The sequence below is a fragment of the Mus musculus genome, chromosome 2 (genome assembly GCF_000001635.26).
Source record: "Mus musculus strain C57BL/6J chromosome 2, GRCm38.p6 C57BL/6J".
Classification (NCBI taxonomy): domain Eukaryota; kingdom Metazoa; phylum Chordata; class Mammalia; order Rodentia; family Muridae; genus Mus; species Mus musculus.
In genome coordinates this window covers 105,924,624-105,948,798 of record NC_000068.7, presented here as the reverse complement: position 1 = coordinate 105,948,798, position 24,175 = coordinate 105,924,624, and the positions used below count along the sequence as shown (strand labels likewise).

Below are 24,175 nucleotides of genomic sequence, written 5' to 3'. Positions count from 1 at the left end.
GCCTGATCTGGGGCACAAGTCCCTTCCGCTCGACTTGAGACTCGAGCCCCGGGCTACCTTGCCAGCAGAGTCTTGCCCAACACCCGCAAGGGCCCACACGGGACTCCCCACGGGACCCTAAGACCTCTGGTGAGTGGACCACAGTGCCTGCCCCAATCCAATCGCGCGGAACTTGAGACTGCGGTACATAGGGAAGCAGGCTACCCGGGCCTGATCTGGGGCACAAGTCCCTTCCGCTCGACTCGAGACTCGAGCCCCGGGCTACCTTGACAGCAGAGTCTTGCCCAACACCCGCAAGGGCCCACACGGGACTCCCCACGGGACCCTAAGACCTCTGGTGAGTGGAACACAGCGCCTACCCCAATCCAATCGCGTGGAACTTGAGACTGCGGTACATAGGGAAGCAGGCTACCCGGGCTTGATCTGGGGCACAAACCCCTTCCACTCCACTCGAGCCCCGGCTACCTTGCCAGCTGAGTCGCCTGACACCCGCAAGGGCCCACACAGGATTCCACACGTGATCCTAAGACCTCTAGTGAGTGGAACACAACTTCTGCCAGGAGTCTGGTTCGAACACCAGATATCTGGGTACCTGCCTTGCAAGAAGAGAGCTTGCCTGCAGAGAATACTCTGCCCACTGAAACTAAGGAGAGGCTACCCTCCAGGTCTGCTCATAGAGGCTAACAGAGTCACCTGAAGAACAAGCTCTTAACAGTGACAACTAAAACAGCTAGCTTCAGAGATTACCAGATGGCGAAAGGCAAACGTAAGAATCCTACTAACAGAAATCAAGACCACTCACCATCATCAGAACGCAGCACTCCCACCCCACCTAGTCCTGGGCACCCCAACACAACCGAAAATCTAGACCCAGATTTAAAAACATTTCTCATGATGATGATAGAGGACATCAAGAAGGACTTTCATAAGTCACTTAAAGATTTACAGGAGAGCACTGCTAAAGAGTTACAGGCTCTTAAAGAAAAGCAGGAAAACACAGCCAAACAGGTAATGGAAATGAACAAAACCATACTAGAACTAAAAGGGGAAGTAGACACAATAAAGAAAACCCAAAGCGAGGCAACGCTGGAGATAGAAACCCTAGGAAAGAGATCTGGAACCATAGATGCGAGCATCAGCAACAGAATACAAGAAATGGAAGAGAGAATCTCAGGTGCAGAAGATTCCATAGAGAACATCGACACAACAGTCAAAGAAAATACAAAATGCAAAAGGATCCTAACTCAAAACATCCAGGTAATCCAGGACACAATGAGAAGACCAAACCTACGGATAATAGGAATTGATGAGAATGAAGATTTTCAACTTAAAGGGCCAGCTAATATCTTCAACAAAATAATAGAAGAAAACTTCCCAAACATAAAAAAAGAGATGCCCATGATCATACAAGAAGCATACAGAACTCCAAATAGACTGGACCAGAAAAGAAATTCCTCCCGACACATAATAATCAGAACAACAAATGCACTAAATAAAGATAGAATATTAAAAGCAGTAAGGGAGAAAGGTCAAGTAACATATAAAGGAAGGCCTATCAGAATTACACCAGACTTTTCACCAGAGACTATGAAAGCCAGAAGAGCCTGGACAGATGTTATACAGACACTAAGAGAACACAAATGCCAGCCCAGGCTACTATACCCGGCCAAACTCTCAATTACCATAGATGGAGAAACCAAAGTATTCCACGACAAAACCAAGTTCACACAATATCTTTCCACGAATCCAGCCCTTCAAAGGATAATAACAGAAAAGAAGCAATACAAGGACGGAAATCACGCCCTAGAACAACCAAGAAAGTAATCATTCAACAAACCAAAGAGAAGACAGCCACAAGAACAGAATGCCAACTCTAACAACAAAAATAAAAGGGAGCAACAATTACTTTTCCTTAATATCTCTTAATATCAATGGACTCAATTCCCCAATAAAAAGACATAGACTAACAGACTGGCTACACAAACAGGACCCAACATTCTGCTGCTTACAGGAAACCCATCTCAGGGAAAAAGACAGACACTACCTCAGAGTGAAAGGCTGGAAAACAATTTTCCAAGCAAATGGACTGAAGAAACAAGCTGGAGTAGCCATTTTAATATCGGATAAAATCGACTTCCAACCCAAAGTTATCAAAAAAGACAAGGAGGGACACTTCATACTCATCAAAGGTAAAATCCTCCAAGAGGAACTCTCAATTCTGAATATCTACGCACCAAATGCAAGGGCAGCCACATTCATTAGAGACACTTTAGTAAAGCTCAAAGCATACATTGCACCTCACACAATAATAGTGGGAGACTTCAACACACCACTTTCTTCAAAGGACAGATCGTGGAAACAGAAACTAAACAGGGACACAGTGAAACTAACAGAAGTTATGAAACAAATGGACCTGACAGATATCTACAGAACATTTTATCCTAAAACAAAAGGATATACCTTCTTCTCAGCACCTCACGGGACCTTCTCCAAAATTGACCATATAATTGGTCACAAAACAGGCCTCAATAGATACAAAAATATTGAAATTGTCCCATGTATCCTATCAGACCACCATGGCCTAAGACTGATCTTCAATAACAACATAAATAATGGAAAGCCAACATTCACGTGAAAACTGAATAACACTCTTCTCAATGATACCTTGGTCAAGGAAGGAATAAAGAAAGAAATTAAAGACTTTTTAGAGTTTAATGAAAATGAAGCCACAACGTACCCAAACCTATGGGACACAATGAAAGCATTTCTAAGAGGGAAACTCATAGCGCTGAGTGCCTCCAAGAAGAAACGGGAGACAGCACATACTAGCAGCTTGACAACACATCTAAAAGCCCTACAAAAAAAGGAAGCAAATTCACCCAAGAGGAGTAGACGGCAGGAAATAATCAAACTCAGGGGTGAAATCAACCAAGTGGAAACAAGAAGAACTATTCAAAGAATTAACCAAACGAGGAGTTGGTTCTTTGAGAAAATCAACAAGATAGATAAACCCTTAGCTAGACTCACTAAAGGGCACAGGGACAAAATCCTAATTAACAAAATCAGAAATGAAAAGGGAGACATAACAACAGATCCTGAAGAAATCCAAAACACCATCAGATCCTTCTACAAAAGGCTATACTCAACAAAACTGGAAAACCTGGACGAAATGGACAAATTTCTGGACAGATACCAGGTACCAAAGTTGAATCAGGATCAAGTTGACCATCTAAACAGTCCCATATCACCTAAAGAAATAGAAGCAGTTATTAATAGTCTCCCAACCAAAAAAAGCCCAGGACCAGATGGGTTTAGTGCAGAGTTCTATCAGACCTTCAAAGAAGATCTAATTCCAATTCTGCACAAACTATTTCACAAAATAGAAGTAGAAGGTACTCTACCCAACTCATTTTATGAAGCCACTATTACTCTGATACCTAAACCACAGAAAGATCCAACAAAGATAGAGAACTTCAGACCAATTTCTCTTATGAATATCGATGCAAAAATCCTCAATAAAATTCTCGCTAACCGAATCCAAGAACACATTAAAGCAATCATCCATCCTGACCAAGTAGGTTTTATTCCAGGGATGCAGGGATGGTTTAATATACGAAAATCCATCAATGTAATCCATTATATAAACAAACTCAAAGACAAAAACCACATGATCATCTCGTTAGATGCAGAAAAAGCATTTGACAAGATCCAACACCCATTCATGATAAAAGTTTTGGAAAGATCAGGAATTCAAGGCCCATACCTAAACATGATAAAAGCAATCTACAGCAAACCAGTAGCCAACATCAAAGTAAATGGAGAGAAGCTGGAAGCAATCCCACTAAAATCAGGGACTAGACAAGGCTGCCCACTTTCTCCCTACCTTTTCAACATAGTACTTGAAGTATTAGCCAGAGCAATTCGACAACAAAAGGAGATCAAGGGGATACAAATTGGAAAAGAGGAAGTCAAAATATCACTTTTTGCAGATGATATGATAGTATATATAAGTGACCCTAAAAATTCTACCAGAGAACTCCTAAACCTGATAAACAGCTTCGGTGAAGTAGCTGGATATAAAATAAACTCAAACAAGTCAATGGCCTTTCTCTATACAAAGAATAAACAGGCTGAGAAAGAAATTAGGGAAACAACACCCTTCTCAATAGTCACAAATAATATAAAATATCTTGGCGTGACTCTAACTAAGGAGGTGAAAGATCTGTATGATAAAAACTTCAAATCTCTGAAGAAAGAAATTAAAGAAGATCTCAGAAGATGGAAAGATCTCCCATGCTCATGGATTGGCAGGATCAACATTGTAAAAATGGCTATCTTGCCAAAAGCAATCTACAGATTCAATGCAATCCCCATCAAAATTCCAACTCAATTCTTCAACGAATTGGAAGGAGCAATTTGCAAATTTGTCTGGAATAACAAAAAACCTAGGATAGCAAAAAGTCTTCTCAAGGATAAAAGAACTTCTGGCGGAATCACCATGCCAGACCTAAAGCTTTACTACAGAGCAATTGTGATAAAAACTGCATGGTACTGGTATAGAGACAGACAAGTAGACCAATGGAATAGAATTGAAGATCCAGAAATGAACCCACACACCTATGGTCACTTGATCTTCGACAAGGGAGCTAAAACCATCCAGTGGAAGAAAGACAGCATTTTCAACAATTGGTGCTGGCACAACTGGTTGTTATCGTGTAGAAGAATGCGAATCGATCCATACTTATCTCCTTGTACTAAGGTCAAATCTAAGTGGATCAAGGAACTTCACATAAAACCAGAGACACTGAAACTTATAGAGGAGAAAGTGGGGAAAAGCCTTGAAGATATGGGCACAGGGGAAAAATTCCTGAACAGAACAGCAATGGCTTGTGCTGTAAGATCGAGAATCGACAAATGGGACCTAATGAAACTCCAAAGTTTCTGCAAGGCAAAAGACACCGTCAATAAGACAAAAAGACCACCAACAGATTGGGAAAGGATCTTTACCTATCCTAAATCAGATAGGGGACTAATATCCAACATATATAAAGAACTCAAGAAGGTGGACTTCAGAAAATCAAATAACCCCATTAAAAAATGGGGCTCAGAACTGAACAAAGAATTCTCACCTGAGGAATACCGAACGGCAGAGAAGCACTTGAAAAAATGTTCAACATCCTTAATCATCAGGGAAATGCAAATCAAAACAACCCTGAGATTCCACCTCACACCAGTCAGAATGGCTAAGATCAAAAATTCAGGTGACAGCAGATGCTGGCGAGGATGTGGAGAAAGAGGAACACTCCTCCATTGTTGGTGGGAGTGCAGGCTTGCACAACCACTCTGGAAATCAGTCTGGCGGTTCCTCAGAAAACTGGACATAGTACTACCGGAGGATCCAGCAATACCTCTCCTGGGCATATATCCAGAAGATGCCCCAACAGGTAAGAAGGACACATGCTCCACTATGTTCATAGCAGCCTTATTTATAATAGCCAGAAGCTGGAAAGAACCTAGATGCCCCTCAACAGAGGAATGGATACAGAAAATGTGGTACATCTACACAATGGAGTACTACTCAGCTATTAAAAAGAATGAATTTATGAAATTCCTAGCCAAATGGATGGACCTGGAGGGCATCATCCTGAGTGAGGTAACACATTCACAAAGAAACTCACACAATATGTATTCACTGATAAGTGGATATTAGCCCCAAACCTAGGATACCCAAGATATAAGATATAATTTGCTAAACACATGAAACTCAAGGAGAATGAAGACTGAAGTGTGGACACTATGCCCCTCCTTAGATTTGGGAACAAAACACCCATGGAAGGAGTTACAGAGACGGAGTTTGGAGCTGAGATGAAAGGATGGACCATGTAGAGACTGCCATAGCCAGGGATCCACCCCATAATCAGCATCCAAACGCTGACACCATTGCATACACTAGCAAGATTTTATTGAAAGGACGCAGATGTAGCTGTCTCTTGTGAGACTATGCCGGGGCCCAGCAAACACAGAAGTGGATGCTCACAGTCAGCTAATGGATGGATCATAGGGCTCCCAATGGAGGAGCTAGAGAAAGTAGCCAAGGAGCTAAAGGGATCTGCAACCCTATAGGTGGAACAACATTATGAGCTAACCAGTACCCCGGAGCTCTTGACTCTAGCTGCATATATATCAAAAGATGGCCTAGTCGGCCATCACTGGAAAGAGAGGCCCATTGGACTTGCAAACTTTATATGCCCCAGTACAGGGGAATACCAGGGCCAAAAAGGGGGAGTGGGTGGGCAGGGGAGTGGGGGTGGGTGGATATGGGGGACTTTTGGTATAGCATTGGAAATGTAAATGAGTTAAATACCTAATAAAAAATGGAAAAAAAAAAAAAGGCATCGACAGCTAAAAGGACAGACTCAGTTACTATTTGGGGAATAGGCCATGAAGGAATAAAAAAGCAAGAACATGGGAAGAATTTTAAAGGTGGCAGTGCCGAAATCACTGTGACAGCAGCAAAGGTCAGCTTGTCTTCCATGAGCAAGTGTCAAGACACGATCTGAATTACTCTTAGACATAGAGCCACAGTTTCTAATGGATTTCGCAGTAAGGTGAAAAAAGAAAACTCAAGGATGAGTCCAAACTCCATGGCTTGCAAAATCAGAAGAATAGAGTGTTTACTACAGCGGATATGTAGAAGGATATGTAGAAGGAGGCACCCACTGGGCCAAGAATATAAGGATTTTAGTTTCTGAAATACTAAGTTTGAGATGACTACTCTAGTGAGAATTTTGGAATTTTTTAAAACACAGAAATGTTATGTGGATATGTTTTTGTTTTAATCGTAGGTGTGGGATATGGAGCTGCTTTAGACTGTCTATAACAGCTAAGATTTGTCTCATGTTCTAGCAGGACTGTGATTTTCGCCAGATGAACATAGTCTGTGTTGGGGATTCTGGGAGCTCTTCAGAGAATGTAAAGTATCAGAAAGGTGGTGGCCGTTGCTCCTGTTGAATCACTAGCTGGAGATCTCCTGACTGCACAGATTGAATTTGCCCCAAGGAACTTGATGATCCTAATAAGCAGGAAGTATAGTCTATAAATATGGATGCCCCTTTCCCCTCTACCTCGTCTTGAGGGGTTAGAAAGCATAAGGGTGGAGAGGGGTGGTAGGAAGAACCCAATGAAGGAGACAAAAAGTCGGGGTATAAACTACTATCTATTTATGTTAGATATGAGATTCTGGAGTTCAGGAAAAACGAGTTGTATTTCATATAAGTCTAAAAGCAAACACAGGAAGAACAAGAATTCCTAGCCAGTCTCTGCTCTAAGAGGCTGTCCTGAGCCAGCAAAGGTCCTTTCTTAAGTAAATCCATTACTAGCTAGAAGGACAAAATAGGTCCATACCACTTAACCAGGACAACACGACTTCTCTTGTATGCCACACAGCATGTTCTAGGCGTCACTGACGATGTGGTGTTTTGCTGGCTAAGCCACCTACATAATAGAATAAATGGTTTTGCCGCCAATAGAAAACACACTTCATACTGTTATCTTTACTGTGTAGTTCAATTGACATTAATATGAATGGTTTTCCTAAAGGAATGCATAGGTAAAATAAGAAAGCTATCTTATAAAATACAATACTAGTGTATTCCCAAGATAGCCTAAAAGGGAACAATACTCTAAAGGGGCAAACGTCACAAGTGGCTTCAGGTATGTTTTCAGAGTATTCCACACATGGATGAATTTTTGTTAGAAATCTCCTGATCAATAGGGCACACCTACTAAAGTGGTTCTGTAATAGCTATGCAGTTCTTGAGACATAAAAAAAAAATAAGTCTAGAAAAACCTCAAAAAATATTGGCTTCTGGGGCTGGAAAGATGGTGTAGCACCCACAGCAAGGGATTCACAAGCACCTGTAACTGTAGCTCCAGAGGACCCAGCTCCCTCTTCTGGCCTCCTCAGAGACCTTTATACATAGCACACAATCACAGACAGACAAATGAGAATAAAATTAATTTTAAGCACACACACACACACACACACACACACACAAAACCTACCTTCTTGAACAACTAATACTATTCCTGACCAGAAATAATGGCCCTTCTTTTTAAAAATATAAAAGATAAATAAATTTAAGAAAAAGAATAATTTGATGAGATGGGAGTTGAAATAATAGAAAAGTAGAGCCTATTCTGAGAGATGTAATGACCTGGTGGGCATATATATCTGAAGACAAGATCCTGGCGTTTAAAACACAACTCCTGTTTGAAACAGGTAGAGGTGGCACACTCCTTTAATCCCAGCAGTTGGGAGGTAGAGGCAGGCGGATTTCTAAGTTTGAGGCCAGTCTGGTCTACAGAATGAGTTCCAGGACAGCCAGGGCTATACAGAGAAACCCTGTCTTGAAAAACCAAAAAAAGAAAAAAGAAAAGAAACAGGTAGTCTATTTAACCTCCCCATTATGTACTTCTTTTATCAGACAAATACTACTACTCCCTACTTAATTGTGTCGCAACTGTAGTGACTAAATGAGTTTGCCATTTTACAAAGCTTATTTCACTTGTGTACCCTGCCCTTACAAATACCAAAGTCAATAGAACACTCCTGGGAAAACAATGGTGGTGGCCTCTAACTTGCTCATTCATTGGACATATAAAATTGGATGAATATTAAACAGAATATTCTAAAAGTTCACATTTTGTAATTCTCTGGTTGTCTTCTCTGATTACTCAGAGCAAGGATTTTGATGTAAACCTTTTAGCCCCGATATTCCTAGTCTACTGACTTTAACAAAGAAACTGGCATATATAAATTAAGGTATTAATGTACATAATAAGGATATCTTTTTTTTGTTGTTCTGACTCTTGACAAAACTATTTCTGATCTGAAGTAGATTCTTTTTGCTAAAACAACTTAGATATCACTAGAATACCTCATGGTATGAGAATAGTCATGTGAGGATAAAAGCATATGACATATTGACAATTTGGAAGAATAAAAGGATACAATGTTCATACAGAAAGCCACAGTAGAAAAACGAATTACCCGACACCAGGCTATCATCTTCACATCATCACTATCACCTAACAATTACTCTGTGTCTAAATCTATAGCAATATATGTCAAAAATCATTTACATGGCTGAGCCAGACTCCATTTTCAATGGTACACAATAGACTAATAAACTATTGGACAAACTGTCTTGATGGAGTAATCAAGCTATCAAGGTTCTAAATGAAGGAACAATGATGAAGACAAACTTCAATTATTAACGTATTTTAGGGAAGAATAGAGGTGAAGTTGGTTAACAGACATTTGTATAATTTGATAGCAAAACACAAAATTTAAAGTAGAAAATTAAGCCCTAGTTATCAAAGAGAGTATATGCTGAGTAAAGAAAAGGCCATCACATCTTTTCCCATAAGCTGTCTGATAATAGCATGGAACTCGGAGAAGAACCAACACAGTACATCTGCTTGTTATTCTTCAATCCTACTCACTCCGCAATCTTCTATGTGTAAAGGGAAGCTGATTATATGCAATTTAATTTCTCTATGTCCCTCCCTCCATTCTATTGTAAGGCAGGGTCCTGCTATGTAGTTTATAGTCACCCTGAACTCACTCTGGAGATTCTCCTGTTCAGCATCTCCAGTGCTGGTGTTACCTACATGTGCCACCACACCCAATGATGACATTTTTGAGATGCACTAGTCAACTGTAGCCTAGAATCCTCTCAACCCATAATTGGATGTGTTCTCTTGATAATAATTAAGTTGCTTTGTTGTTATTGTTTGATAAAAGTGTCATAAAAGTCATGTGCCCTTCTTTGTGTTTTAATGTACATTATATTGGTATGTCTTAGTACAGATAAAGGTTGACCTTGACCACTGGTGAAGGTGGTGTCTAGCTGGTTTCCTTCCACATGATATCATTATTATTTTTTATATAATGAATATCTCCTGACAGCCATTTTAAGACTATGTAAATAGAATTTTAGAAAGAACTAGAATATGTAAAATATTACCATGAACAAGCTGTTGCTGTTTTAATATATTTAAACTCTACTTAATGAAATATTTTCTTAAATTCAAATACAAAGATTCTTTCCTCAAGCAACATTTACTGACAGATCAAACAAGATGTATAATATGTATAATATTATGGAGGCACCCAAATGCTTTCTAACTAGATTTGGGGTCTGCTCCACAGGATAGAATTCACTTCTGGTACTGTCAACTTGACTTGGAAGGTCATGGGATAATGGGGAAAGGACAGTTGTTACTTTGCTAAATGGACATGATATATCTGTTAAATTATCATCAACATTTTTGTTTGTTTGCCCACAAAGTAACTATGCCTATGCCCTCTGTTGGTTAACACAAGAGAAGACTTTCAATTGAGAGGGATGTTTCTGTAAGACTCTATAGTCAAGTCTACTACACATTTTCTTGATTGACTGATGTGGAAGAGTCCAGGCAGCTATGCTTGGTGCTAATACTGGGCAAGTAGTCCTAACTTATGTATAAAAGCAGGATGAGTAAGCCATGAAGAGCAAGCCAGTAAGCAGTGTTCTTTCATGCACTGTTTTAGTTCCTGCCTCAAAGTTCCTGCCCTGACTTCCCACAGTGATGGAGTGTGCCCTGGGAGTTGTAAGCTCAAATCAAACCTTTCTTCCAAGCTGCTTTTGATCATGCCGTTTTATCACATCCCTCTCAGCTGTGATCAGAGGTGCTTCTTTTCTCAGTGGAGATCAGTTACACAAGAGAGTCACGGCTTGTCGTGGCACTGAGGATAAGTGAACGTTAAATGCTCAACCTTGAGTGAGCTATCTATATGATCCCCTCTTGGACTCATGGAATAGAAGGCAGCAAGAATGTTAGTGCCGAGAATGGGGTGGAGTGCTATGGAACACGATTTTCTGGACATAAAATGGCTATTCACTCTCGAACTTGCAAAAGCTCTAACTACTCGATGAGACCTGCTCAAAATTAGGTGCATCAATAGATGTCCTGTCATAAAGTGGGTAGGACTTCAAAAGACCTGATCTAACTTGAAGAGCTATTGCAGTTAATGATTTGTGGAGTGGTACTGGGAGGAGACATTTTCTCTAGTGGTACCTACTGGTGGAATAAATAAATTTGTACCCACCCATGCTCTTATAAGCAACCCCAGTAAAATTCACTGGATCACCACTACCAACAACCAAATTAAACCAAAATAACAACTAAAACAGAAGAGGAAAGTAAAAGGGGAACTTGCTGGCAAGAAAGGTAGATGAGCTGCAATGGCAGGAGGAATGGGAGATGAATATCATCAAAGCACTAGTGTACTAGCATACATGTATGAGGAGGGCACAGTGACACCCACTGTCAAAGATACAAATGGTTTTAAATTATCAGTTTTAATTATGTGCATATGTATATGTAGGCTTGTCGGTGTGCACGTGTATGTGAATGCCTTTGCCTAAAGAATATGAAAGTGTTGAGTCTTCTGGAGTGCTGGGGCTCAAACTTGGGTCCTCTGGAAGAACAAACAGTATGTGTCCTTAACTGCGGAGCCATCATCCACCTCGACACAAACACTGTGACAGACCATTTTGTTTCCTCAGTGTACTCAGTTAATATTAATTGACTATGATAGCAAAATAAAAGATGTAATTGAAACATTACTTACGTAACTGCGGCTCTTAAATACATCAGATGGACTAGTGCTGAGGATTTTGTCTCCTTCCAAACCAATTACTCTTTTACAGATATTTGATTTTGGATCACTTGGGCTTTTTGCAATTACAATGTCACCTCTGAAGAGAGAGAGAAAGAAAAGTATCAGTATTTTACCAAGCATAACCACATACATAGGATTGCTTAAAGAACTTGGTAAAATGACCGAACGAAAGACACACCCTTCATCCTTTCATATATTGACCCTCAAATATTTATCATGTTTGTAAACTATTATAACTGATATTTAGAGTCAGAACACATCAATGTCATAAAAATTCCATATAAAATTACTGATACTCTCTAATATTCTCATGAGAATTATTTTCATCATGTATTATTTTTGTATCCAATTCTAGAGCACCAAAAATGAAGAAACACAATCTACTTTCCAAAAATTCAAAACTAAAGAATAACAATATATGTTATATAATTCATTTAAGTCATAATTTACAGGACAGACTTTCATTTGAGGGAAAAACAAGACACAACCAAATAAAAGCTAAGCAAGCATGTACTGTAAAATAGGTATACAATATGAATCGTTACATAAGGAAGAGATAATGTTATACATGGTAGGAGAAAAAAAAGAGAGCTTTTATTTCAGGCATGATGATGCATGCCTGTAAGCCCAAAACCCAAGAAGGAAAGAGTTATAATTTGGAGGAGAGTGTAAACATAAAGCAAAGTCAAAGGCAATCAGAGCACAGAGTGAAACTATGTTTCAAAACATCCACACCTGCACAACTATTCCGGCTGTGTGTGTGTGTGTGTGTGTGTGGGGTGGGGGGGGATAAGAATGATATCCCAACAAAATAGAATGTAATGGGGTTTTTTTCTGCATAAAAAAGGGATATAGAAATTGTGCTAACATTTTTCGATATCTAATATATTTAGTAACTGTAATTCTAAATATAACTTTATATACTTTGATGTTATTTATAAAATATATAACAACATAAAAGCCATAATAATACCTAATCACTGGCATTATTATCAAACAGCCAAGGCAAAGCACTCCTATTATCCCAGCACTGGGGAGGCTGAGAGATCAAGCCCAACTTGGGCTATGCAGTAAGTTGTAGGTAAATCTGGGCTACAAGAAAATATTCTGCCTTAATAAACCAAAACTGAAAAAGAATAAAGAATCCTGACTGCTGCCACACTATATTAAACAACTTCTAAGTATTTTGTAGCCTCTATCCCAAATTAAGACGGTTGTGGATATTGTTCAATGATAGAACAATACAGGCTTACAAGAAGCCCCAGATTTGGTCCCCAGCAACAAGGAAAGGACCAATGATGAGGCTAACTAGTTGTCATTAATAAGATTAGGTTTAAGAAAAAGTAATACAAAAATTTTCCCCAACAGCCAAATCAAGAAGCAATTCATAAGACACATTTTTATGTAAAAGAATACAGGACACCATTTTATCAGAATTTTAAAGACAATTCAAATAGTATCGACAACAGCTACATTGTGAAGCTTCTTTTTCTAAAGCTGAATGGTATCAAGCCATTCAATTACTTAACTGGGCCAGAAAAGCATGGGGTTTGTTTGTTTGGCTGGGTTTTTTTTGTTGTTGTTTTTTGAAATGTCAGTGGAAATGTTCACATGAAAGACTATCAAGTGTGTCTTTGAAAGAGGAAATAATCTTCATGGCTTGTTAATGCAGTTTATGTTATTTGATACAACAATATAACACTTAAAGTCTGAACCTAACTAGCAACACTGAAGTCTTAATTTAGTTAGGTTGGTTTGACAGACATCAACATTAATTGAAACTATTAATATATTTCTTCTCGTCTAGCTAGATACATACCATAGATAAATCAAAACACATACTCTTTGGACTTCTGCCTTCTTTGTAGGGAGTTTTTAAAACCCACTTAATAACAGAACCGACACTTAAAATTTCCTCAGCAGTTGGGAGGCTGAGGCAGAAGGATCACTATGAGTGTGAAGACAGCCTGGACTAGACAGGAAGCTTCATGCTAGCATGGGCTACTCTATCTCAAAATTCCAAAAACAAATTATTAAATTAAAAATATGGTCATAAACGGCCTTTCTGCCTCCTAGGTGGTGAACAAGACACAAGCCAGATGTCAATGTGTCACTCATGGCATCACTGCTGTAATATATAACAGGACCTATAAAGTTGATGCCCATTAGCTATATGTTATAAAAAATAGCAATAGGAGACTGCTTCAAGTATGAAGAATCCCTGAAGCTAATGGACAAAAGACCTGTGTACTTTAGATGCCACATGTACAGACTTTTATTCTTGCACAAAACAGAAGTCTAGCCTTCCCCTATACATAACAGGAGCAATAAGAGTCAGAAATTCATCCCACTGAAATCTCAGTCCTAAGCTACAGCAGACAAAAGGAAGGGAGTAATCTTTTCAAAGCAGTACCAGCTGCCTGCCTTGGTTCTAAGTTATTTTGTTGTTTCATATGACTGCCAGATTCCAAGATACTCTACACACTAATGAGACCCCTGAATGAACAGAGCACAAAATGAAATCTTCAAAGAATCTTAGTTTCCCGAATATACTTATTTTATTCACCTGACCGCAAAGAGTATTTTAAGTAAAACATCACAGTTATTTATTCAAAAACTATCAGCTGGTCCAGTTTACTGTTGAGGACATTTAAGGGTTATAATGTCCCTGGCATGCAGTAGCAACTTGCCTTCATGCTACAGTAAGTCACCAGGCTATTTTGGCAAGTCAAAAAGCAAATGGAAATAACTAAGCCGGTGGTGCAGTTTTATTTTACATTCCCCAAATCGACAAGTATGTTTCTTGAGGTTATTACAGGAAAAAGGTCTGAACAATTTCCCTGGGACTCTATTAGACCATACAGCTTGACTAGGAGAATTTTGTGTATGGCATCAAGGGTCAGTGAGCGTCCAAACTGAAGAAAAACAGTTTCATACTATTCTCAAGTTTTTAATACTGGGAAACGGACTTCAACAAAGGTGGAGCTGCCTTTCTACATTAAATACCAGTAGTGGGAAGCATTTGTAGGTCACGGAGATCAAAGCTGGCTCAGACTTTTTCTAACACTATAAAAACTTTTAGAGAGATACAATTTAGAAAATGTACAAAGTCAGAATTTGACCTCCATTCAAAAGGAGCTTAAACTTCCAGCATTCCTTGAAATAAATAGTAGCACTAGGTTTTGAACCACTTGGAACAGAGCTTTGGGAAATTTGGTAACAAAGTATTTTCCAAGTGGTACTCAATAATTTATCAATCTAGAAAACTACATTGGACCAAATTCCTCATTCTCAGACACATATAAAGCCATAATTTACAAATCCCTGAATGATTATCATGGTTCTGTACGGAAAATAAGCAGGATGGACATCAATACTAAGTACAACACTGATGAGTGAACAATGTACCACAAGGCTCTGACTTAAATGTTTTCTGAATTCAAACATTTTAGGAACCTACAAAGAGAATGAGGCTTTCACATATATTCTAATAAGGACTGTTAACTGTGCTGAATGGCAAGGGAAAAGACACAGTGACCACAGACACTGTACATGTTGACTATTAAAATGTTCTCAACTAAACAGAAAACATTCAAGATTGTTGTCAACTTATTACCCATAAAAGGATTTTTTAACACAAAGTTCAAAATTACTGAAAAATACAGTTTATATACATTTCACTATTATTATATTCATGATATGATAGAAATTTACCTTTGGATGCCATAAAAATGTCGGCTAAGATTTTCTGCAAAGACAATATCTGAATTTTGAATTGTGGGTTCCATTGATGGTCCAGAACACTGAAAAGAAAGGTAACCTTTTGAACTCAAATCTCTTTTAAACTTAGAGATACCATTTGGGCAGGCTTAATAGAAGAGAAATGGATAAATGATCTTCTTAAAACAGACCACATTTTAATCGTTTGTCATTACTTTATAAGACATACACAAAATAACAGTATCTTTGCTTCTAATTTTTGCCCACCCTATAGTACTGAACTCCATGAGGAGCACTGGGCCCTTGTCTCAGTTTCCCAGCTATGTAAGTCTCCACTGCCAAGAGAATACTCAGCATAATGTTAATGCTTGATACATATTTGTTGCATGAATGATAGACTTCCTTAGTTTTCTCAAACATCTCTAGGGCCCATTGTGAAAATTTTTAAAGCAACTTTCCACTGTTCACTCTCTGAGAACTGACATCCTTCTTCCTCTTCCAGGCAAATGCTTACTTAGTACGATGGGGCTGCATCTTATATTCTCTACTGAAAAACACCAACGCAATGAGATGTACTCTAAAGACATTAGCATCTGTGTATCTGAAAAGAACAATCTTGATTTATGCCCAACACTGGAGTAACAATTGCCACTTAAAATATAAACAACAGTCTCTATCAATTATCTCTTTTACTCAAAAAGACAAAATAATAAATAATAAACATTTAAATAAAATAATAAATAACAATGAAGTTTGCTTCTAAAAGTACTAGTGTCATTGTCAAGACTTAAGGGGTCAGCCTTTAATCCCAGCACTTGGAAGGCAGAGGCAGGCAGATTTCTGAGTTCAAGGCCAGGCTAGTCTACAGAGTGAGTTCCAGAACAGCCAGGGCTACACAGAGAAACTGCCTCAGGGGGAAAAAAAAGACTTAAGGGGGAAGAGTATTAGGTATGTAAAAACAACAGCCCCAAAAGACTATTCGCTGTCTGGTCAGCTAAATATTGTTTCACTTCCATAACAAATATTTGAACATTTTGAGTTTTCAGATTTGTGATGTGATTTCAGATTTCCTTTTGGGGGAAAGCCAACCAATGTTTACTACTGATCTTATCAGAGTAATCATTAGCTTTAGTAACAAACTTGGTAGTTATAAGTAATTTTAAACTCATTCTATGTCTTGAATCTACTAACTATAGGACCTAGAATGAGCTTTCTGAGCCTGGGAGTTTCCTCTTGAGTAAAATGAATTCCTTACACAAGGGCAACAGACAGTGTAATGTAAGAAGTTGACAGCATCGACTATTTCCTAGAAAGCACAACAGCACTCAAATGATAACTATTTATATTCAGGTTATCAAGAAGATTGTTTGTGCCCTGCTGAACACAGAACATAAAAATAAGGATTCAATGGTTTTTACATTTTACTCTGGTGCAGGTGCAAACATGCTCTTTTGCTTGTTTGTTTGGTTATATTACTTCTTATCATCACTCTGTGTGTGTGTGTGTTCTTGCCACAGATTGCCTGCAGAGTCAAAGGACAACTTGTGAGAATCAGTTCTTTTTCTCCCATGTGGTGGCATCAGACTTAGTGGCAAGTACATTACCAGCTGGGCTCTCACTGGCACTGTTTTTTGTTTGTTTGTTTGTTTTTGTTTTTTCTTCTTTTTTTTTTAATTAGGTATTTTCTTCATTTACATTTCCAATGCTATCCCAAAAGTCCCCCATACCCTCCCCCCCCCACTCCTCTACCCACCCACTCCCACTTCTTGGCCCTGGCTTTCCCCTGTACTGAGGCATATAAAGTTTGCACGACCAATGTGCCTCTCTTTCCACTGATGGCCGACTAGGCCATTTTCTGATACATGTGCAGCTAGAGACACGAGCTCTGGGGCCGGGGGGAGGGGGGGTACTGGTTAGTTCATATTGTTGTTCCACCTATAGGGTTGCAGACCCCTTTAGCTCCTTGGGTACTTTCTCTAGCTCCTCCATTGGGGGCCCTGTGATCCATCCAATAGCTGACTGTGAACATCCACTTCTGTGTTTGCTAGGCCCCGGCCTAGTCTCACAAGAGAGAGCTACATCTGGGTCCTTTCGATAAAATCTTGCTAGTGTATGCAATGGTGTCAGCGTTTGGAAGCTGATTATGGGATGGATCCCCGGGTATGGCAGTCTCTAGATTTGAGACAAGGTTTGTTTTGATTTGTGGCTGAGGAGGGATGGGTAGGAGATACTTGTGACAGAGTCTTATTATGCATGCCAAGGTGGACTTGAACTCAGTATGGAGCCTAGTCCTACCTTGAATTCACAATCTACTGCCTCAGTGTCTGGACTACAGGTGTGTGGACACCCACATCCAAACACACCTTTTACCTCAATACTTAGAAAGATTTTATGTTTTAATTTTCATGAAATGACTTCAAGCAATTTTTTAAAAAAGTTTCCTTCCATTAAAAATGTTTTACTTAAAAATGAAAATCCTAAATGTAGACACTTACCATTACAACACCACCAACGTATTCAAAAGCACAATGAGCTATGCAGCCATACTGAATGGTATAGCCAGCAAGTCGAAAAGCCTTTCCCAGAACACCACGAAGCATACTTTGATGTTGACTCTGCTACCACCAGCCTGATGGTGAATTTCAAAGAGTTTTTGATTAGCATTTCTTAAAACAATTCAGAAAGAAACCTACTGTTAAATGTCTCATTAGACATACAATGAACTAACTGTAATCAGTATAGTTGACACAAATCAGTCTATTTCACTTGTTACTGATCATATAAGTGACTGAGTTCATGACTTAAGATAACCAGCATCTCATAAAACCACCCCATAACCTCATTTCTAAGGAAAAGGTCCTGGTAAGGATAGCCTCACCAAAACAGTTCACTCAATCCTTGAAATCTTTAAACACAACCTCTAAAATCATATAGAAAGCCACTACTAAACTTGAATGAATCTGCCCTCCCCCTCCCACTGTGACACATACACACACACTCTCATACATACAGAGAGACAGAGAAAAGAGACAGTACCATTATTCTATTATATGTCTCTCTCCTCCTTATTTAATAGCTGAGCTTAAGTCTATGTTTAAAATTCTTAATAAAAGCCAAGCCATCCTGGTGCACACCTTTGGAGCTATGAGTTCGAGGCCAGCCTGGTCTATACAGTGAGTTCCAGGACACAGAGCAAGCCTGTCTCAGAATAAATAAATAAATAACTAAATAAATAAAATCTTAATAACATCTGACTTTGCTTCTTATCCATGTATGCTGAAATCCTTTTTTGTAGCACACAAATCCTAGCTTCACCTGGGGGAGGTTTCAGAGTCCCAGCTGTAACACACAGTAGGACAGTGCAGGGTCTCCTGCTATTGCTGGCAGCTACTGAGTACTAATTTAATGAACCCACAAGTACTATGAAATACTGTACACAAATACTGTTAATTTATTTGTGTGTGTGTGTAGGTATGTGTGTGTACACATACACACTCTCATACACACACTGGCATGTCAGTGTGGGCAGATGCATGCCGTGACAGACATGAGGAAGGCATGTCGGTGTGGGCAGATGCATGCCGTGACAGACATGAGGAAGGCATGTCGGTGTGGGCAGATGCATGCCGTGACAGACATGAGGAAGGCAGGAAACACTTTTCAGGAGTAAGTTTTCTCCTTCCACCTTGCGTTCGGGGTTTCAAACTCATGTCATCTGGCTTTTGTGGTTCGACAAGCCCTTTTACCTGCTGAGCCATCAATACTATAGATTTTTAAAGCTATTCCAATTTTAATTAAATTAAAACATTTCCCAGTATCTACTCCCTCCCTCTGAATGACTCCTTACAACTGTTTCCAAAACTGTTTCCTTCCCAGAACTCAAGTCCTTGACCAGCACAGTCCCTACCAGCCCCGATGAGGATGGTCAGCCATGTCTGTGTGCCTTCCTAAGTCCTGACTCAGAAAAACAGGTGTCTTTTTCTTTTTTCTTGACTCTTCTTTCCGATGCTGGCCAGAGCCTAAGGGTGCCTCTTCGGGTACTTTCTGATGTCCTTTCTCAAAAGCTCCTCTCCTTGTCATGTGGCTGCTTGTCCAACCTCCACGCCAGCTCAATTGAAATGGTTTGGTTTTTCCAGTGCCTCCATTCTCATCTTAAAGCAGCTGCTGAGATTACAGGCACCTTTGGTTTTTTTTCTTTTAAATTCTAATAAGATTTCCCTCTTTTAATAAACTTTAGCTTTGGTTTACTTTCAAACATTTCCTGACTTTTTTTCTCTAATAGGTGGAAAAAAAATGAACCACCACTACTAATCTCCTAGATGGTATCGCAGCTTCATAAAGAGAGTCTTACACTCAAGACCCTGTTATTTTCTCTTCATTTGGCAGTTCATATCTGCTCTTCATAATATTTCATATGATAAAGTCGGCATGTCTGTCAAACATTTCTTTGAGATGATCACACTTGAGGAGGAATCTGAGGGAACCTGACTTACGTACAGTAAGTCAGCAGTAAGGAGGCCTTGTGGGGAACTAGCATTTGAACTGGCAGAGGCAGAGGACTAGGTCTGACTTGTGGAATAGGAGGCTACTAGCTCTAGGTAGTATCAAGATTGAGAGGATTAAAGGATAGTGAGGTAGTATCATAGATCCATGAACAGAAGCATTGTGTAGAGAGGGGAAAGGAGTATATTTTCCTCAGAATATCCATAATCTACTGATGACCTTGCCTCCATTTTGAAGGCAGGAGCCATTATGCTGTATTATTAATAATAAATTTCCATTTTATTCAATTTATTTAAATTTCCAAGAGCTGGGTAGCTGTTTTTAAGTCTTTTTCATGAAGCCTGCCTGTCCTGCCCCAACTCATGACCTTTACTTGGTTTTGAGAATACCCTCCCTCCTGCCTAATCACCTGGCCACCATATGGTGGTTTTTGGAGACTTCTCTGTATTTCCATATTGTTCCACTGTACTCTGTAAACCTTCTTTGCAACTATTCCTGATTTTACTTCATAGAAGGGGCCCCAACTCAGAGATGTTCTCTTTAACCCCACTTAAGAAGGAGTCGCTGGCCAGATCTTGGATGCACCCCAATAAAAACTAAACTTTCTTCAAATTTGTTCAACAAGACATGAGGTAAACAAAAACAACAATGAACTCAGACATACCAAAGTTGATACTCACAAGCCCTAAACCCTATACAAAAGAATTACAGGCTACTAAGGAATGCTGAGAGTGGGAGACATTGTCGTCCACGGGAAGAGCGTACCAGTCAGTTATCCAATATCAAATGGTTATCTCTGAAAGCATATATACAAGTGTGTTTTATACATTATACAGACCGAGCAGATTATATTTAAATATATTTGTATATATATGTATATACACATATGCATGTAACTACAATTAATGAAAGCAGAGGCCATGAATTTGAAAGGGAATAAGGATGGGTATATGAGAGGTTTCAGAGGAAGGAAAGGGAGCAAGAAATGCTAATATGATCCCCAAAAAGAAAAAAAATATTCCCCTCCCCCTCAAAATTCCTATAATTGCTTGCAAACAGGACAGGCTGCTTGAGGCAACCTTTCCTGAGCCTCAACCATCCACATTTGACATAGAAAAATCCAAATCTTGCTCCATTAGAGTTCTGGTATCCAATAAAAGGTCCTTTGAATGATCCACTAATGTCAGTGGAGGTTCTCACCTTGGTGTAGGATGATTGCTGCTGCCTGTTAAGTCTCAAACACTGGGACAAATAGCTGAGGTGCCTATTTAACATATCAAAGTGGGCCTGGGTGACAGGTTCTCCAAGCAACCCTCTATTCACCTTTATAGGGTATGGCTGACTTACCCTACTCTCTATCTCAAACTCTCCAGCTCAAGGGTGGCCACTCTTCCTCTAGAGGCTCTTCCCTGTATAATCAAGCCATTTTGGTAAATGCTTACCTAACCTGCTCCCCCTGCCCTTTTTTTTAACCTTCTGTACTCTTGACTGCTGCACCCACCTGGTTCCTTTCTCTCCCATCTCCCTTGTCCTCCCTACTCTCTTCACACAGCTCAGTATCATGACCACTCTGGACTCTCTCAAATGTTTCTGCCTCTGGCTATGTTGTCCCTTTTACCTAAAATAAACTTTCTCCTTCACTATACCTGAGCAGTCATGGTTTTTGGTTTTTTTGTTTTTTTTCATTCTACTGCTGCTGCCCAAGGGTATAGTCTCTATTTAAGGATAAATGCTTTCATGTGAAGGAAGGCCTATATCAGGAGACCTGGCCCAGCTACTGTTAGACTCCAAAGCAAGTGCAGGTTTAAAATAATGATTCATCTCTGTGCTTTTAGCTTTTAGGTGGTAAATTAGATAATATTAAGTACTTCTGGAGTGTTTAATATGCTTAAATGTACCAAACGAAAAGAAAAGTCAATGCTTTTTGGAAAGAGCAATTTCTGAGTGCCTATTATAACATTAATAAAAATAGATCAGAGCCAGACATGGTGTTGTATTCTTTTAATCTTATCACTTGAAAAGCAGAAGCAGGAAGGTCTCTATGAGTTGAGGCCAGTCTGGTCTACATAGTAAGTTCTAGAACAGCCAGGGCTGTATAGAGATACTGTCTCAAAGAGAAAGACACTGGGGGTGGGGGTCGGGGGGGGGGGGCAGACACAGAAAGAAGAAAAACAAAAGAGAGAAGAAAAACCTTTAGCAAGGCAAGGTAGCACACTCAGAAAGCAAAAACAAAGAGATTACTCAGAGTTCAAGGCCAGTCTGACCTACATAGTGCTTCCAGGCTAGCTAGAGGTCCTTATATACAGGCCTAAGAAAGAAAGGAGGGAGAGAGAGACAGAGGGAGGAAAGAGAGGAGGAAGGGAGGGGAGAGAGAAGGGAAGGAAGCAGAAAAGGAAAAAAGAGACCAAGCAAACACTATCCTGAACAAAAGATCAAACTGAACATTGTAAATAGAAAAAACTGATCCTACTATTCAGTCTCCATCATGAGGGATGATGCTGTTATCTAAACGATGCTTTTTCCATAAAATACCTAGTTTAGATTCAAGATATTAGACATATCTACACAGTCCACATATCCAAGACAACAAGCTTGAAGACTCAAAAAAAACCAAAACCCATACATTTAATGAAAGGGGAAAAAGCAGCATCGAGTTCCTCAGTGTGCCCTATCTGCAGCGTTCCTGAGACCACAGCCCTTGGAAACTGCACTGAATTTGAACCAAACTGGACACATGACAAGAACCAAGACAGTCTGGGCCACAGAACAAGATGCTTAGTCAAAAGATAAAAGGGAAAAATGAATAAAAGAAAAACAAAACAGAAAATAGGTAGAGTACTATTGTAAAGTGCACAGCACTCAAGTACAATGTAAAAGCCTTAATTTTAGCCAAGAAAGAGAAGCTCAATCTATAAAGAACATTATCAGAACTCCTGAGGAAGTGATACTGTGAACAAAAATATGGTTTTGTGTAACCCTGGCTACCTTCAAACTCATTAAGCAGTCAGGAATGACCTTGAACCTAATTCTGCCTCTTTCTCCCAAGACCTAGGATTATAAGTATGTGCTACCAAGTCTGTTTAATATTAATTTTTCTCTCTTTTCCTTTTGCTGGGGAGGGAGTGTTGAAACAGTCTTAATCTACAGTCCAGGATTTTCTTCAACTAAAGATGATCGTCCTGTCTCAGCCCTCCAAGTCCTTTGATTACTGCTACGTATCACCAAACTCAGCCAAACATCAAATTCCTTAACATCATGCTAGACAGAACACTGTTTATAGTAGGTTAGCACTGATTATTTAGGATAACTCTCACATTTGCCATATCTTTTCATATAGTTTCCTTCTATTGCTGATTATGTATATAAATAAACAGATATTAAAAAGTTCCTAAAAACCTATGTGAATGTGTGTGTGGTATGTACTACCTAGTTTGATGTCAACTTGACAGAAGGTAGTGTCATCAGGAGGGGAAACCTTAATTGAGAAAATGCCTCAGGCTGTAGGACATTTTCTTAACTAGTGATCGACGGGGGAGGGGCCAGCCCATTGTGTGTGGTGCCTTCCCTGAGTCTTCAACTCATAATTCCCTTGCCTCAGCCTCCTAATTGGTGAGATTATGTATGTACTACCAAACACTGCTTAAATAAACCTTTTAGATAGACTCTTTGTGCAACAAAGAGTGTCTTCATGTCTTAATTCATTCAACAAATTTCAATCACACTACTCTGTGTTCCAGGCCTAACAAACTTACGTTCATTCAGCAGTGTACAATGGTAAACGGTCTTCAGGAAGCTTATAGTTTACTGGAGCAGATAGCATACACACAAAGAACACAAAAGAATAAATATATTAAATGAGTTCTTTAATGAAAAACTATGATAAAATAACTGGAAACAATGAGTCAACTGTCTATGATGTATCAGGAATGAGTTCTCTAAGAGAAATGCCATCAATATTAAGGTCTAAGAGAAAATATAAGAAAATTATAAGCAGACAACAGCAAGCATGTGACCAAACTGAAAGGAAACTGATCAATGAAAAATGAAAACGATACTCAAGTGACAGGAAAAGTCAATCGAAGTCTCACAGAAATTGGGATTTTTATCCCAAGAGTAATAGGAGCCCACTGACCAATCATAAGCGGAATAGTATGACTGCTCTGACAACTTTTAAGACTGCTCTGCTGTTGTGTGGAGAAGGACCGCAGCGAGGATGAGAGC

At 39.4% G+C, this 24,175-nt stretch overlaps 1 protein-coding gene across 1 annotated transcript in view; it reads right to left on the bottom strand.

The window, feature by feature from the left end:
- Window positions 1-24,175, bottom strand: part of Immp1l (IMP1 inner mitochondrial membrane peptidase-like (S. cerevisiae)) — a 60,921-nt gene that overhangs the window by 16,760 nt on the left and 19,986 nt on the right. The window contains exons 3-5 of the mRNA NM_028260.2: window positions 17,947-18,080; window positions 15,446-15,534; window positions 11,681-11,807 (exon numbers count right to left, since the gene is read on the bottom strand). Coding sequence (NP_082536.1) covers window positions 11,681-11,807; window positions 15,446-15,534; window positions 17,947-18,051 — 321 coding nt within the window. The 5' untranslated portion in view covers window positions 18,052-18,080. The remainder of the gene's footprint in view (window positions 1-11,680; window positions 11,808-15,445; window positions 15,535-17,946; window positions 18,081-24,175) is intronic.